Source organism: Alligator mississippiensis, chromosome 1, assembly GCF_030867095.1.
Source record: "Alligator mississippiensis isolate rAllMis1 chromosome 1, rAllMis1, whole genome shotgun sequence".
NCBI lineage: Eukaryota > Metazoa > Chordata > Crocodylia > Alligatoridae > Alligator > Alligator mississippiensis.
The window spans coordinates 411,380,506-411,398,626 of NC_081824.1; the positions used below are offsets into that span (position 1 = coordinate 411,380,506).

Sequence of the window (18,121 nt, forward strand, 5' to 3'; positions counted from 1 at the left end):
TGGCCTGTGCATTAATCCATCTGCACTCCTGATTTATACCAGTCTGAGAGGAGAATTTGATTCATAGTTAGGTATTTCTTACTAACAGTTTTAAAGACAAACTATTGAGCATACCCAAGAGAGCATATAATGGGGACTCTAATAAGAGGTGTTTAAAACAGCATGACACTGGTGCTGAAGCAAACCCATGGTGGGCAGGAGAGATGTATTGTAAACTTGATTTTTCTGATTTTAAAGACTACTTTAAAAAATAAATGCAGATGAACAACTCTCCCTCCCTCCGGTATCTGCCTGGCAATGCTAGCTGAACCATCTGAGAAGCAGTGGAACGCTGCTAGAAGGAGAGGATAATGTGAAGAATTATAGTTAGATTTAGATATTTGTATTTTTATTAAGTGTCCATTTAGATACGTCTTTTGTTCAATGTATTATGTTAGCATGTAATTTATCCCTCTGACTGCTGAAGACGGGCATTAGCCACAAATTCCAATCTGGATTTCAAAGGCTCCATAAATTCAGAGGTGTCAGTTTAACTCCTGATATGTATAGGATAGGATTTCCAAAAGCACTCTTCCTCTGCCTTACTCTGCTCACTGATGAAATCGTACTTCAGCAGGAATTTTTAAGCCTTCAACATGGCCTATAGATACAATTCAGACTTGAGTTTAGATTAATTCTGAACCTGATCTCAAAGCTAACCATCCACATTACTGAACAGAACTGGTGAAAAAACCCCATCTGTTTATGTAGCAATTTTGGGTCCAATTCTCAAACTTGGGCACCTGCAGTTAAGGGACACCAGGATGTAGTTGCCCCTGGTTTGGGGCTTTTCTGAAGTGACTGATATGGTCTAACTGTTCTGACTTAAGTTAAAGAGGGTTTTACCGTTATCTTCCCTGGGGAAAATGTTTTTGAAAACCATGCTCCAACATATATCAGAGATACCTATGTCTGAATGTATATTTAAAGGGACAATAAAAACTCAGTCAAAATACTTAATAACTTGCCTGCTTTTGAAATTTCTTTAGAGGTTTTCCCATGAGTTTTCCCAGATTTTTCATCCAGCTTTGTTGGAGAAGCAACTCCTTCAGGATTGGTTTCATCTAGGACGAACTCTCTACTAGTATTCCTGCTTCTTGCTCTCTCCAGCAAAGAGAGATTAGTTTGTTTAATATATTCCTCCACCTTCTGGTTAACGAGGACTTCTTTAGGAGTTGTACACTCTTCCTCAAGCTTTTTAACATTTTCCACAGTGAGGAGCAGACCATCATATTTTGAATCTGATGAAATTCCCCCAGGAGGAAATGTTTTTGGCTGGGATGGGCTACTGCCAGACCCTGACAGTTTGTGCCCATTAGACATATCTGCAATGCATTAAGAAGATGAAAATCTTCAGCAACAGGCAAAGTCAATTCATCATTCTGATAACAAAACAAAAAAAAAAAAAGAAAAAGACCGACAAATCCCATTAGTCATTTACTACTGATGGGCATATTGATCTATGGAGTTAAAATGTTCACACTAAGATAACCTTATTAGATTGAAAATCACTTTCCTTTCATGAGGGTCTACTAGGGATCCAATTCAGCAAAGCACTTAAGCGCATCCTTAATACTCCAGATGTGCTTAAGTCTCATTGAAGTCAGTAGGATCAAGCTTGTGCTCAAATGTCTGTCTGAATCAGGACCTAAGACAACAAACCCAGGGAACTCCATGCACACAGACAGATCCAACCATGCTAAAAAATATTCCTGAATACTCTGCATCATAACATAGATGTTCCTGGGGTATACGGTGCCATGCTAAAGATTGTACCTTGTTTTCATTGTTAACCCAGTTTCATCATTTGCTATAAACCGCTGGATGGTTGAAACTTACCACAGGAAGTCCAAGTCTGAGAGCATTTAATATTCATTGCCAGTGTTCAGGCAATGTTTTTTAGGCATTTTATGCTACATGCTGGTAGAGAAAAATATATACACAGTTGAGTCCATTTAATTGGACCTGCTGGTGGTCAGCTTACCATGCTAATTAGAAAAAGACAAAGACAACAGACTGAAAATGACTTAAAGCAAATATAAACATTAGCCTTTGAAAATGCAGGATGGATTTTTATTATGTACAGATGTGCCTCTGATGTCTTACACCAGCTACATAGAGCAACTTCCCCTGCTCTTTTAAATGTCTGGCTTATTACATCTGCAGTCTTCCCCTCATCCACTTAGGGGAAGAAAAATGGGGCAAATAATAGGGTTAGTTTGGCAGAGCCTGTGTGCATTTCACAAGCCCATCAGGTAGTATTTTTCACAAATGATCACCTGCATTCTCAGTTATGTTCCCAAGGCTAAATGTCAGGCTGAGACCAGTAATTTGGTTCTTCTGCCCTCCCTTTTTACAGGGGAAAAGTACATTACCATTCTTCCACAGATTAGGAAACTAACTAATTTTTCAAATATTATCCTGACTGTGGCTCTGTCCAAGTCCTTTAGAAAGTTCTTTTCATACCTTGGGATCCTTTCCTCCCAGTTAAGGGTTAAACTTTAGGCCTTTTATTTTGTTTTACTGGGAAAGAAGGTTCTGCCAGACCCATGCAAAGTAAGGGCCAGGGAAATTTATGTGAGTGGAGAGAACTAAATTGTAATTCCTTGCAGGGAATACCTCTGGCTTTTCCTGGGGTTCAGTGTTGTGCATTGCTTTGCCTTGGTTACAGCTGGCTGCTGTTGCTTCTTCATTTCCTTTTCCTGTTCAGGATTTTGTGAGACTTTTCAGCATCTAAGGACACTAGAGGATCTCATATTCATAGAGTCATAGAAAGTTGGGCTGGTAAGGACCTCAGCAGGTCATCTAATCCAATCCTGTACTCAAAGCAAAATATTGCCTACCTAAACCATCCTATGCAAGTGTCTAAAGCAGCATTCAGCAATGTTTTCTGATGGTAGGCTGGAATGACCCAGCTTTGATCCAAGGGGGGCTGGCATTAGGACCTGGATACTGCTGCTGCCACCACCGCTTCTCCCTGCTGCTTAGCTGCAGCATGGGTAAAACTGCCCTCTTCTTGACCCCAACACCGCAGAATCCCACCACTGCCAGACCACTGCTGAAGACCCCTGGCTCCATGGGCCAGATCAATGGTGCCTCCGGCTGGGTTCAGCCTTCAAGGCTATAGGTTGCTGACCCCTGTGTAACTTATTATTTAAATTGCACAGACAACCTTGTTGCACAACTACCAGGCAAAAACATCCACAAAACCCACCCCAACTTGCCAAAGGCAAAGCAGAGAGATGAGGGCACTGTCAATGCCCTACCAGTGCTGTGACAGGAAGTCATTTGTTAGAGAAAGGAAGAGGATCAGGCCCTCAGAGGAAGGAAACTTTTCCTAGTATCTGCCAATCCAATTTTGGGGTAAAATTCCTTCCTTCCCAAATGTGATTATCAGTCTGACCCTGAGCAGAAGAGCAAGACCCTGTAGTCTGGAACCTTTGGGATGTTAAGTCCCAGAGGAGCACTGATACAACACAGTCACAGTCCTCAGCCTTGGCTAAAACCAACACTCGAGACTTCAGAAGAAGGTGAAAACACTCCTCTCTGGCACTGGTTTCCTTATTATTACAGGTTCCTTCTTCTGTAGCCAGTGTAAAGAGAGAGTCAATGTGGTGTGCCTTCTCAAATGTGGGAACAGATCCAGCAAAGAAACCTCTTGTGGGTTAGGGTACAGTCAGCAGAAGTTCAGTAGCTCTACTCTCACTGCTGGCAGCCAGGTGCCACAGTGTATACATGCTGTTTGAATCTCTTCATTTTCACAAATGTTTCAGTGACTTTTTTTACTGATATTCTTCACTTTTTTATTGAAAATGTTTGCTCATGAGTAAAGAAACTGACAAAAATGACCAAATAAAATATTTTTTCATTTGCTTCCATGAGGACTATGTTTTAGATGGACAGTTTTGGCAAAGATGCATTTCCTTCTTGTTTTTAAGCCTTTTCAGAGGCATTGGGTGTTGGCTATAGCCAAGGCTGGGGACTTTGACTGAGGTATGCCAGTGCTCCACCTGGGAGTAAAGCCAGAGATTATTGGCTAGAGGGCCTTGCCCCTCTACTTGAGGTCAAACCAATCACCATATTTGGAGTCAAGAAGGAATTTTACCCCATGATCAGACTGGGTATGGACTGTGGGGGTTTTTGCCTTCCTCTGTAGTGGGGAGCATGGCCCTCTACCTGGGACCTCTTGAGCATATATTGAAATCATTTTATAGAAGCAAGATATTGGCTGCTGTGGTTCCCCTGCTTTGCCTGTGGAAGGTCAGGGTGTTAGGTCTGTGTTGTGTCAGGGTTGACCAGAGCCAACCCAAGCAGGATGTGGGGCCTGGGGCAAATCAGCCTGTGTGACGCCCTGGCCCTGCCCCTGCCCCTGCCCCTGCCCCTGCCCCTACCTCAATCCTATGTGTCACGGATCTGAAAAAGCTGCCGTCACCATGGGGGCAGGGGGGGGGGAGTAGTGAGTGGCTGGATGCGGCCACTTCGTCCAGCTCTGTGGGGACCCCACAAAGCGCAGGTCCCGGGGCAGTCACCCTGATTCACATCCCCAGGGATGGCCCTGGAGTTGACAGTAGTCTTATGTAGAGTTTAGATGATGGTTTTATAGGGTGGTTTGAATATCTAGGGATGATCCTGTCTCAGGCATGGGGTTGGACTAGATGACCTCTGAAGGTCCCTTCCAGTCTTACTTCTCTACGGGTATGTTGACACATCACCCTATGGTGATGTTGTTACTGCGCCATGCTTTAGTACTTCCTTTTGGATCCCTTTCTCGAAAAGGAAGTACTAAAGCATGGCACAGTAAATGCCCATACTGTGCTGTGCATGTGATGCATGGTTAGTTTTCGCTGCTACTTCGCTATAGCAGCACACTAAAACAGGGGAGCGCACTGCTACGGCAAAGTAGCTGCTGACCACATGTAGACTCACATGATTGCTATGTCATTGTTGAGCATCATATGGTGACGTAGCGTGTTGCTACGTCAAGATAGGGTGACGTATAGACTATAATTCTCTCTATGATCAGCCCTATGCAGCAAACAGCAATCTAGTGGCAGAACCCATTCACTAACAGACAGACTGTCCATGTCTCCTTGACTGTCACATGCCATGTATCCATTTTCTTAAAATAAAAAAATCAAAATCAGTTAATAAGTCAAGTGCACAGAACTAATCCCTCAATGGCTCAAAGTAATTTCAAATGTAATTTTCCCCCCTCGTGTCATACCATGGAAGAGCAGACTGCTAACTCCATACTAATCTAATATTCTAGACTCTGAAATCTTTAAGGTGGAGACAGTATCTACCGTTGTGTTTATACAGCATGTGGCAGGATGTGTTTTTACTCTAATTAGAGTATCAGGAGAGTACTACTATTGGTATGAGTTATTTTACAGTAATTTCTAAAGGATCCAACCAAAGATTTGTCCCTATGGTTCAAACTTTGTAAATAAAGGTTTTTTTTTTATCTGCTGGCACTTAAAAATAATATTTTCAAGTCCAAAACAGAATTTTTTGGATTTTTTTTTTTTTTGCTGAAATTTTTTTAAATCTTAAAACAAATGAAAATTTTTGACTTGGAACAAAACTCTTATTTAGAAATACACAAAATAAAATAGAAGGCAGAGTCAAGATGCACTTTACCAAGTAACTAAATCAGAGATGTGTAAGTTTTTGTTAACCTGAGCTCACTTCATCAGATGCTGTGAGCTCAGGCTCACAAAAACTTATGTGCCTCTGATTTAGTTACTCTAAGGGTGTGTCGCTGTGCAGCGTTGTAGTGATGCACTATGTCACCATATGGCATGCTGCGGTGCCATAGTTATCACATGGGTCTATGCGTGATCAGCAGCTATGTCACCATAGCAATGTGCCCCCCTGTTTTAGTGCGCTGCTATGGTGACCTAGCAATGAAATCGAAGTGTGTGCACACAGTGGTTATTACGCCATGCTTTAGTACTTCTAAAAGAAAGTACTAAAGCTCAGCACTGTAGCAACGTTGCCATATGGTGATGTGTAGACGCATCCTAAAAGGCACATCTCTGTCCTGCCTTCTGCATGATTTTAGACTAACACAGCTAACCACCTCTCCCAAAATAAAATAGTCCTGTTAAATGAAAGACATCAAATAGCTCTCTGGAAAGGTTGTTTTTTGGGGGAAATCTCATATGGGGGGTCCCAGCCACACAAAGAATTTAGCAAAACTGACATTAATTCACAGAATTTTTCATCTTTACCAAATCTTCATTTCCCACCCTGCCCTCCCAAATAAAAAAGTTAGGGGCAAAAAGTTCTGTCCAACTCTCCCTGGCATTCTGTAATCAAACAAGAAAGTACTCAACCTTGGCGAGCACGTGGTATAGGAAACAATATTACATACAACAGTTGCACTGAAATGCAAAACCATCAAACATGAGAATGTTTAAGTGCCATTAAACCATTATAAGACGCAGTCTATTTCTGTATGTAGACAGGCATGCCACATGGCTATTCCTCTCCTAGAAAGTCAAACGAAGCTGCACCCTGGTACCCTGGTAGTATCATGTCATATAAAAAGTGAAAATAAATTCGATTGACATTTTGCTGAGATTTTCTTTGTTGCCTCTGTTTCCTTGCAGCTTGTCTATTTTAATAATATGCTAAACTCCAGTCAAATACCTGAATCTTAAGGAAACAAACACATCTGGAGTGGTTTGAAGATTGTGCGCTTATGAGGCAATTTCTTTTGATTCATCAAGAGACAAAAAAAATGATTAGACTCGTATTAATAAGAAAGGAATTGCCTAGCTGGCATAGTTGCCCTTTGCATATATTCATCCTTAGTTTCATCCTCTGTCTCACCACCAGTGCATTTCAACTCTCCATGGCAATCACAACTGACATATTTGCTGGAAGCAGCACGAGGAACTCATTTGATCCAGGTCCTTTAGGCAGTGAAGACAGTATCAGAGCAGTCTTCCTTCATAAAAAAAAAAAGCATCTGGTCACTGACAATCTAATGTAGATAAAATTGACCACTCAAGTGAGCTCAGAGTTCCCCTGATGAACCAAGTCACTTAGCAAGATCTACCATTCCCTTTTGTATATATATTCCAGTCACATCCGCTTGGTTCACGATGAGAAACATGTTTTCCTTACTCCAAGCACTGCAATCATACCTTGTAAAATCAAGCAGTATTCAGTCCAGAGTCACACATCCTCATTATTTGGGTATGGAGGAAATCATCATTTCCTAATCAGGAGTTCTTTCGTAGTGGGGTGCTGCTGTTGATAATGCAGGAATCAGGGCCATATTTATCTCAGGGAGCAGATAAACTCCTGGCTTTCTTTCACTGACGTTCCCCAGTTCCTGTTCCATGATCTTCCTACCATCGATTTCACAAGCATAATGGTGGAGGAAGAATGTGATTAAGGCCTAATATCTACCTGCTAGAATAGACTTGATTCAGCACCTGATTTACCTGATCCCTGAAGTGTCAATATGGTGATGTCTAGGGTTTTTCAGGACCAGATCAGTTAAGGTTTACTCTTATAACTAGGGTTAACCTAATGAACTCATTCATCTGAAGCAAACCCCAGCTTGCCTTTGTCTACTCAAAGGGTTTGGCATTGGTGTGGCTATTCCAGTCCTTACCTACTGATTCATAATTCAGAACTATGCTTAGTTTTCATCTCAGACCAGTTTTACACTGGTGAATTATTCCTTATTTTCACCAGCTGGAAAGAATAATCAGGCCTCGAGCATCTGACAAGAAGTCTACTGCTCTGTCCTGAGCAGAGCCTTGGTGGTTAGCCATTTGAACCTGGTATGTTCTTGTGGCCACCTGATGCTCCCAGAGGCCTTCCTTGTGGAATATTCCTTGAATGTACAAGACATGAATGAAACTACACCATAGATCCACTATGTGTTGTAAGCACATAGCTAGAGACGATTCCCTCCGTATGGGATCGTCCCAGGAGAAAAATCTGATTAGGGTTTGTAGTACAGTACATCTCAGAGCAGTAGGAGAAGGAATAAAATGTAATTCTCTTAAATGAGGTTAAATAAAGTACTGCACAGAGAAATGCCAATGAAATCATATCTAGCTGTAAACTGCATATACAGGTCCCGAAGGAGAGAGGACTAATATGTAAGCAAGGCTAAAGGGAATTTTATACACAACAACTTTGACACTAAAGGAAAATTTTCTACACTGAGGCAAGATTGGAATTCTCAGTAAAGAGAAATTTCCTCAGCCTACATTCTTCTTTGCACTAATTAAAGATATTTGTGCCAGTATAGAGTGTCACAACCCAAGGGTGTGATTTTTGTTTTGTGTGTGCTTTGGCACCGCTGAATTATTTTCCCGCCAATTTGTAGCTTTCTTTGCAGTGTGCATTTCTTCTTTGCAGCACAGAAATGCGTGGTGCAAAGAGTTCCCGCCATTTATATTATAATTCGAGCCCCATTATTGGCTTGCGTGAAATTATTCACACGTGGCGGCTAGTGATTGGCTTGCTAGCCGTATAAAAAGCTTGAGTGGTTTCCGCCCAAGTTGGAGGACTCCACGAACACCAGGAGGAGGAGACTTCACACTGTGTGAAGATCTCTAAGCGCTGCGGAGCCTATCGGACCCAGCGTATTTCAAGCAGGCAACAGAGGTCTAATCAGCCTCTAGCCTCTCCCCATCGCCGTTCGCAATCCTCGACGTATCTCTCACCCTGCACGCAAAAGGATCCACGAAGCCTCGACAACTCCGTGGGAGTGATCGAATATTGTCTGAGTCCTCAAACGAGGATTTAATCGGAGCTGTGCCTGAGAAACTGTCCAGCCTACACCGTGACCATCTTCGGTGTAAGTAAATAATCTTAAATCAACCACTAAGCGTCCGTGACTAATTCTAGCGTGTCGCCTGTTTTCTCCGACCCGGCGTGCCCGGGTTGCTGGCCACAGCCCGTGCAGCGCGAAAAAGGGCCCGGATCGCTCCCGGCCCGCACATAGAGAACCTTTCCCTTGAAGCTGTGTCTGCTTCATCCCACAGTCTTCATAATCTTCTGCTCCCATAGTCTATTACTGCGGAAATGACTATAATGAAGACTGTAAATTATACAGCCCTGGCAGGAGTCTTGTGTCTGTGTAAGAGCGGACACACTGTCTTAAGAGATTTAAGACACCAGGTGGACAACACCAAATGCAGTGTGAAAGTGTAATGCACTGTAATGTTGAATATCATGTACTGTAATGTTGTAACATGAACTACAGCTCCCAGAAGTCTCCAGGGGACTGGAGGAATGAACTATAATATGCACAACAATTTCCAGCAAGCTGCAGGGGGCGGGAAGAAGCAGAAAAGCAGTGACAGAACCCAGGACACTACAGCGCAGACTGACATGTAGCTGGAGACTCAGAAGGAGCAGCAGAACCAGGACTGCAAGCTGCAGAAGCGAGGCTCAGATGTGGGAGCCCTAGCGATGTCATTTAAGCATTTTTGGTACCAGAGGCTGGTTGGGAAACTTTCTGGAGTTGTGGGAAGTTTAAGTTTTCTCAAGTGTATATACCAGGGGTTGGAAACATTTTTGGGCAGAGTGCCAAAAACATCTACAACCTTGATTTGTATGATATTGGTGTGCCAGGGCAGACCGTGGGGAAGCTGTGAGGGGCCTCTTACTTGTCGTGGCAGAGCAGCCCTGGCTCCTTCCCCACTGTCTGCCCTGAGGTGTGCATGCTAAGCAAAATGCCTCCACGTGCCACACTCTGGCACCCCTGTTAGGGGTTGCCTACCCCTAGTATATACTGTGGTATTAGTATTCTCTACATGTTACCTGTTCTTGGGTGATTTCACCACTTTTGATTACCTGTTGCCTGGATCCTACATGTATGTACCTTAATGTTAATGCTTATGCAACTGTGCCTGTCCCTTTCTTTCTAGCCCATTAACTTGTGACGCTAATCCCCAGCATCTCCTGTATAAAAGCAGGGCTGGTCCAACCATTAGGTGAACTAGGCAGTCACCTAGTGTACCAAAATTGGGTGGGTGGTGGGGGGGGGGGGGTGCCAAAATTATATGCAGAACAAAACAACAGGAACATGATTCTAATATAATAAAAGTCTTACCACTTCTGGCTCTGTCTCTGTCCGTAACGCTCTGGGCCAACTGCGCATGTGCTGCCCAGCACCTTACAGACAGATAGACACACAGGCGAAGGTAGAGGCGGTAGGGGCCAGGGTATGCTCTGCCACATGGTAGGGAGGGGTCCCTAAAGGAGGGGGGACATGGCTTGCAGCCCCGTGGGTGGCGTAGCGTGCGGTCATGTGGGGCATGGCATGTGGCGGGGGGGTGTGGCGCATGGCTGCAGAGTGTCGTGCAGGGAGCAAGCGCAGGGTGTGTGGGCAGAACCCACTCACTGCAGCACATGGAGCTGGGGTGGGGTGCGCCTCCTGCACCTGCTTCCTGCGTGGCACCCTGTGGCCATGCCCCCACTCCCCCCCATGGGGAGTGACTGCCATCTGCAGCCGTGGGGAGCACTGGGCATGGGGGGCCATGGCATAGGGGGGTGTGGCGCGTGGCTGCAGGGTGCCATGTAGGGAGCTGGCATGGGGGGGTGTGGTGCGCCCCCTGTACCCGCTCCCAGTGCAACACCCTGTGTGACACCCTGTGTCCATGTGCCACGCTCCCTGTGCATGCCCTGCGCTACACCCCAGGGCCATGGCCCATGCCTTGAAGCCAGCGGGTGGTTCCCCTTCCATGGCTGTTCTCCATGCCACACCCCTTGGCTGTGTGCCACCCCCCCCTGCAGCCACACACCACAGCCTCCCACGTGTCCCGCACCATGCCCTGGGGCTGCTCCCTGTGCCACACAGCTGCAGCCATCAGGCGCTTACCACATTGTGGCCACTCCCCATGCCATGCCTTGGGGCTATGCGCCACCTGTTCTGCACAACTGTGTAGCATGCCCCCCACGCACCACACCCCCTCCTGTGTGCCCTGCACCACACCCTGCAGCTGCATGCCACCCCCCCACATGCACCATGCCACCCCCGCGCATGCTGTGTGTCACACAAGTGCAGCCTGAAGGTGCTCCCTGTGCCATGGTGACTCCCCACGCCATGCCCCGTGGCCACGCACCATGCCCGTGTGCCCTTTACCACACCCCGGGGCTGCTGCCTACACCACACAACCACAGCTGATGGGCATTTCCTGTGCCCCCATACGGTGGCTGCTTCCCGTGCCATGCCCTGCAGTCATGTGCCACCCCCCCCATGCACACTGAGCCACTCCCCACACCATGTGGCTGCAACTGGTGGGTGTTTCCCCTGCTGTGGCCACCCCCCACACCATGGTGCGTGCCACCTTCCCCCGCCATGGCTACTTGCCATGCCCCCCACACACCCTGCACCACACCCCAGAGCCGCTCCCAGCACCGTGGCCACTCCCCATGTCATGACCCATGGCTGCACACCCCCCCACACAGGTGTGCACCCCCCGCCCACTCAGAGTAGCAGGGAGTGGGGGTGGAGCAGGGCTGGACCCACAGTGGCAGGGAGAGCGGGGCATGACCCAGAATGGTGGTGGGAAGGAGTGGGGGAAGCAGGGCAGGACCTGGAGCAGCAGCAGGGGTGGGGAGTGGGGCAGGACCCAGAGCGGCGGTGGGAGGGCACGGGGTGGATGCGGGTCTCCGTCTCTGCTCCTCCCCCCGCCCCCCCCAAGCATTCATGATGGGCATTTTGCTAGTTCAAAATAACAGCCCTGGCCAGCTATGGCTCCATCTTGGTCTAAGACCTTTGGTTTGGTAAAGAGAGAAAGACCTCTGAAAAGATCTTGGAGGAAAAATCACTAGAATCACGACTCCTACTTTTTCCTCTATATTGGAAGTGGTGGGGGTGCTGAGGTGCACAGTTCATCTAGGGCACCAATTACGTTTGGACCAGCCCTGTATAAAAGTGGGAACTTCCCTTGCCGGCTCCGTGTGCTAGTTTGTGGAGGTTGTGGAGTTTGGTGCAAGAGAGACCCTGACGAAAGCTGAGGAAAGCTCAAGCTTAAGGCATTGTTTATTTGAAGTACTTGCCCTCCCCTTTGTTTGCTAGAGGGGGTTGGAGGGTCTGCACTTGTGGTCTTCATAGAATAAGTGATATCACAGATGCAGAATACTGACTTCACAGCACAATCCAACAGGAAGGTCTCAGTTATTCTGAAGTAGCACTACTGACTCCCAATGAAATGAAAAAGCCAGTTAAGTGCCAACAGGATTGGACGCAGGAGTCACAATGGTGTAGAACTGGGCTGGAAGGAGAACTGAGCTACGACATCCTTGACAATGAATGAACTGGGAAAATGTATAAATAAACCCACAAGTCTTTTGTACACACTTGGTGCATGCTAGGTGGAGTTTCTCCCCAACCTGTCTTTAAAGCTGAAAAATAAGTGTTCATTTATAAAGAAAAACTCTCTTTTTTCCAGAATAATAGCTGGCTCCCTTTCAATTTTCAGTCTAAACTGACCAGATTCTTTTCTCTTGTAGGAGAAGAATGGAGAAGAAATGGAAAAAAAAATCTTAGGTATAGTGGATCCTTTCTGCCTCTTGCTTGAGAGGCTAAGAAGCCAGCAATACCTGTGGGGACCTCTTCCTGTTGTCCTGCAATTTCACAGTGCTGCAATGAATCAATGCCTCCCAGAAAAGTTGTCACATCACTTACGATAGCAACCAAAGCTGTTAAAGTAACCAGTGACATTTTTGTAAAGAACACTTTAAAAGTGCATTTGTATTTAAAGAAATCCAAGATATTCATAATTCAGTGATCCTGGTTTTCTCTGATAAAAAAATCCCCAATTTTCGGATTAAAAAAAAGTAACCCCAAATCCACATTCTTCCATCATTTAATTTAAATACCACTATACATAGGTCTATATATGAGTGGTGTTTCATTTTAATCATGGAAAAATGTGGATTTTGGGTTCCTTTTTTTTAATCCGAAAATCGGGGATTTTTTTTAATCAGAGAAAACCAGGATCCCTATTCATAGTTATAGACCCAGTTGTTTTTTTTTATAACTTCTGTCATTCTACTGAAATCAACTGAGTTACATCATCACAGAACTGGAAATTCAATGGAAAAATCAAAACTATGCATGCAAGTTTAAAAAAATGCAAATATATTTTAAAACAAAACATTTTCCACGGTGCCTCCTTCACACTCCTGTGTGACAGAGCCCCCCCATGCAGCATAGGGCATTGGGGGGCAGAGGGGCTCGCCCCCCGCTGGGCAGGAACTGGTGAGTGGGGGCTTTTTTTAAAAGCACCAGGAGCTGGGGCAGGCAGGGAAGCCATGTGGAGCGGGGCTAAGGGAGCAGGCAGGGGATGGGGCCTGGTGGGGGTCCCCCCATGGTCCCCTCCCCCGCACCTCAAGCCCCCCTCCCTACTTACCAGCTCAGAGTCCACGTCCAGCTCCATGCTGCAGCGGGCGGGGACTGCCCAAATCACCAAAGCTCTCTGAATCTTTGCTGAATCAATTCAGAGAGCTTTGAATCGATTCAGACCTTTTGATTGGTCCCCTAAATCGATTTGGATTTGAAGATTTGGCCACTGAATGAGACTGAATCTTCAAATATTATCAGCACCCAAAGCTTTGCACAGGCCTACTGGATAACTATTGGGCAGGGATGGTTTTGGAGAAGCATTCCTGCTTTTGTGCAGGGAGTTGGATCAGCTAAACCTTGAGGTCCAGCTTAATCCTTTCTATGATCTATACCAGTGATATTCAGATCCAGCCTGCAAAACCTCAGCAATTTACCCCATAGCATCCAAGTTATTTTTGGACCTTTTACTCAGGTGGAATAAGACCTGCATTCACAGGTTCATAGGAAAGTAGGGCTGGAAGGAACCTCAGAAGATCATCTAGTCCAGCCCCTATATTGTGTGGATTCCTAGCAAAATTACGGAAATCCCTTGGCGAATCAGGTGCCCCTGAACATAAGTAATTGTATCAGATGATTCTGGTGTTACTCAGTAGTATTTGACCCAATGGAGGTTTTAATCTTTGAGCCAGTGTCTCCATCCATTCACAAACATGCAGGCATTGGTGGCCATGCAAAATGGGTGCAAAATGCTAATAAACTGGAATAGTAACTTTCACACCTCCTTTGCATGCATTTTCCATGGACCTACAGGTGCAAGGAAGTACAGAACTGGCTATAAATCTCCATCTGGGGAATTTTAAATCATCTATCACTGGTATTTAAATGTCAAGTTGTATCAGTGCATCTCAGAGTAGACTGGGCACATATTTTGCAGACAGTTAAGAAACTCAAATTTTAAAATATTCTTTTGGAAACATCACCATTGAACAGGAAACCAATTATATGGCATAATAAAAGTTAATAGATCAGTCCATAAATTGAAGCTATCAATGTATTTTTTTTTATTCATGTCAAAGCAGAACAGAAGTAAGCTGCTGCTAGATAGTTGGAATGCAAAGAATTTCCCAAATAACATTTTCAAATATTTCCTGCTTTGAAAGTAGAAAACACTAATCTGATAGCACTGTAGAAGATTTATTATATTCAGCTTTAAGTAACATTTCTGGTGTGAGTCAGAAATATAAGCTGAAGTTATTGCTATCTGCAAATGCATGATTTTTGATTTCCCACACTGCAGCAAACTACAGGTAGAAATGGTTTTGATTCATTTCCATAAACAGGGCCTCATGCATCTCTCACACAAGTTTTACCTCAGAAGAACTCTGCTAACTTCAGCAGAGTTACTCCTTATTTACACTATAAAAGTGAAAAAATCAGACCTATATAACACTGTATAATTTCTTCCCTACTAGGGCCCAATTCTTCAGTCCTTATGCATGAAAACCACAATACAGCAAGTCTCATTGTGCTCCAACACCCCAAATATAGCAATAAAAATCAAATTTGTCCCATACCTCATAAAATGCTGGGACTTAAGTCAGAAGTCAGACTAAAACATACCAGAGGTAAGGACTACATGTTGAAACTGTGGGGCAGTTTCCAGTTCTATTTATATTGTATGATTGTGCAGCAATTATAACTAAATCAGTGTAGTTATTCTAAGTTTACACTGGCAGCAATGAGTCACCTCATCATTCAGGGCCCCCAAAATATGGACCTAGAAAACCAGTATTATGAGCAGATCTCACAAAGACACAATTTTTCAAAACTTTCTTCTATAACCAGATGTTATAGAATCAGCAGCATAATTCTACCAGAGTTCAGTCTGAACCAGGAACAACTATGAAGAAAGTTGGATACTATTAAATCCACCCACATGCCAAACCCACCTGCTCCTACTCCTAGAGATATTCCTGAAAAACACAAACAGCTGACACTTGTGATTCTAGAATCCACTTCTCTAGATCTCTTTGAGTCAGCCAAAAATTGCGAGAAATGTTCACTGCTCTAACAAGCTTGCATTATGCATTATTTTAAAAAGTTTTAAAGAGATGCTGTGTATATTACCATGCTTCAGATGAAGACCTGTTTTCTGTTTAGATACATATATATATACCCAGAAGGATGGTTTACTCTGTTTGTTCTGAACAGTGCAATGTACCTACCTGGGTCTGCTCTATTCTTTCAAGACTTGTGAGATAGACACCACTCCTATTCTCAAAGGAACAGACAAGAGTACAACAATGCAAACAGATGGATATCCTAGTCCTGTAATTTAGGGTTATCCATCAAAGCACTGTCCGTCTATGTAGGCTGTTGCCTTTGTTTGAGGAGGGGGAGAGATTTTTTTGAAAAAGTCTAGTGCAATATGGGCCTACCAATTTTTGCCACTTCTTTTCACTTTTCTCTAAAATATATCCCAGTCTTCATCCTACCTAGTAGTTTCCCCTCCAATTTGCTTGGCCTTTGAGAAACCCTCACCCAATTACTGGTGGGGGCACATTTCTCACAGGAGGGCCACTCTCTCTCCAATCTCTCAGTCCTGATCCTCAAGGGAAATTTACACAACACATCCCAGAGACAAGCCTATGAGCTCCATTTCATCAACCTGCTGGATACTAGAGATCAGGGACTAAACATAGACATTGGATTTTTGATACATTACAATCTGCCTGGCAACTGACTCCCCAGCCCAGCCCAGCCCAGCCCAGCCCCTGGCTTGTTTACTTTTCATTCCATCCAGGAAGAGCACACACCAACTGCTGCAGCTTCCTTAGCCTGACGAAGGGTTTTTGAACGCGAAAGCTTGCTTAATAACTATTCTCCAACCATTTAGGTTGGTCTAATAAAAGATACCAAATTCACCCAAGGAACCTTGTCTGCCTATATCCTTAGACCAACACGGCTACAACCTAAACCCCTGCACCTTTTTACCTGTTTTTCTGGCCATCTTTTGGGAAGGTTTTTATTTTAAATCAAGATTGTGAAGGGCAAATTTTGGAGAAGGTCAATAAAAGCTGGGGAATCCATGAAATATAACAGTAATTAATGATACAGTAGCCACCCTGTTCGATATCTAGAGTCCCATGAAACTTCTTCCAGTAACAACTGCTCAGAAAGTTGTCTCCATAGAGTGCAACTATTTACCTTAACATCAAAAGAAGCCTTATTCAAACTCGTCCAAGAGTTTCCGAACAGAGATCCCTCCTTCTCGACCAGCCTCTCACGTCCCAATAGGATTTCTCTGGTTTTTTGCCAGCCTGCAAACTCACTTCCCTTTCTTTCCAGAGTCTGCCTTCCAGTGACATCAAGAACTGATGAGAGGAGAGCAGCTCTCGCTGATTCAGAAACGAGAGGGGTCCATTCTTTACTCCCTTCCTTGCTGTCCCCCCGTCTCTCCTGACCACTCAGCCCCGCTCCGGATCAAGTTCTAGCCCAAGCCCCATCACGCCCCGTCTCAGCTTTCCCACCCCGTGGCGCAGCTGCGTTCCGAATCCTCGCTACTCCAGCGTTCTAAAGCCTTACCCCAGCGTTCTAAAACATTATCTCGGCGTTCCAAAGCATTATCCCAGCGTTCTGGCATCCGCAGCAAAGGGGCCGAGGGGCCCTGCGCCTTTCACTCACCTGCAGCAACGCGGCTCCGGCTCCTCCGCCCTCCGCCTGACCGCAGCGGTCAGTGTGTTGCGCTTTCCTGTCCCATAGCAACCGGCCTGGCCAAGCGGGCAGCTATCTTGCCAACGGTGCCCTGCCTGGAGGAGTGCCCATCACACTCCTTTTCTCTGCCCGGGGAAGCTTAAGTGTGCCGATTTCTTGGCAACGACTGACCTCTCCGATTCCTTAGGGCGAACACCATCGGCATGGACCAGACAAGCAAAGGCTGGGGGGCTGGGGAGATGCTGGGCTTCTGGAGCCCAGTCTTTCTGATGGGACGTGAAACCAACTAAAGAGTCCTGTGACAGTTTTCATGGGCGACAGGGGATTAGACCCAACGTCCTGCCCATCTCCAGTGAGGGTAGCTGCATTGCCTGGGCAGTGATTCTCCCGATTTCCTCCTCTCCACTTCCTACCCTAGTTGTGGGCCACTGATAACCAGGGATCCTGGTTTTCTCTGATAAAAAAATCCCCAATTGTTAGATCTAAAAAAGTAACCCAAAATCCACATTTTTCCATGTTCAAAATGAAATACTGCTAATATATATATATATATATATATATATATAGTGGTGAAGGATCAGGTGAAGGTTGATATTATATATATATATATATATATATATATATATCAGCCTTCACCTGATCCAGCTCTGTCCAAGGCTTTTCCAAGCATCTAAGCACTTCAAAGTCAGTTGCTTCAGTGATACTGCAGTGATAGGCAGCCTTTAAATGCTGGATGGCCAGAAGGACAAGGGAGAAGCATAACTCCTGGGGTGGATGCCAGGTAGTTGGTTATCAGTAGGATTCCTGGTTTTCTCTGATTAAAAAAAAATTCCCAATTTTTAAATAAAAGAAAATAATCCAAAATCCACATTTTTCCATGATCAACATGAAACACCACTAATATATAGATACACACACACACACACACACACACACACACACACACACACACATATATTAGTGGTGTTTCATGTTGATCATGGAAAAATGTGGATTTTGGGTTACTTTTTTAATCTGAAAACTGAGATTTTTTTTTTT

At 44.9% G+C, this 18,121-nt stretch overlaps 1 protein-coding gene across 5 annotated transcripts in view; it reads right to left on the reverse strand.

Annotated features, from left to right (window-relative positions):
* Nucleotides 1-17,311, reverse strand: part of ERICH6B (glutamate rich 6B) — an 81,453-nt gene extending 64,142 nt beyond the window's left edge. For 3 of the 5 annotated variants that reach the window (XM_059727228.1, XM_019500459.2, XM_019500463.2), the window contains exons 1-2: nt 16,955-17,042; nt 1,008-1,364 (exon numbers count right to left, since the gene is read on the reverse strand). In XM_059727228.1, coding sequence (XP_059583211.1) covers nt 1,008-1,364; nt 16,955-17,012 — 415 coding nt within the window. In that variant the 5' untranslated portion in view covers nt 17,013-17,042. The other 2 variants (XM_059727286.1, XM_059727255.1) reach the window with 2 other exon arrangements.
* Nucleotides 17,312-18,121: the final 810 nt, after the last annotated feature.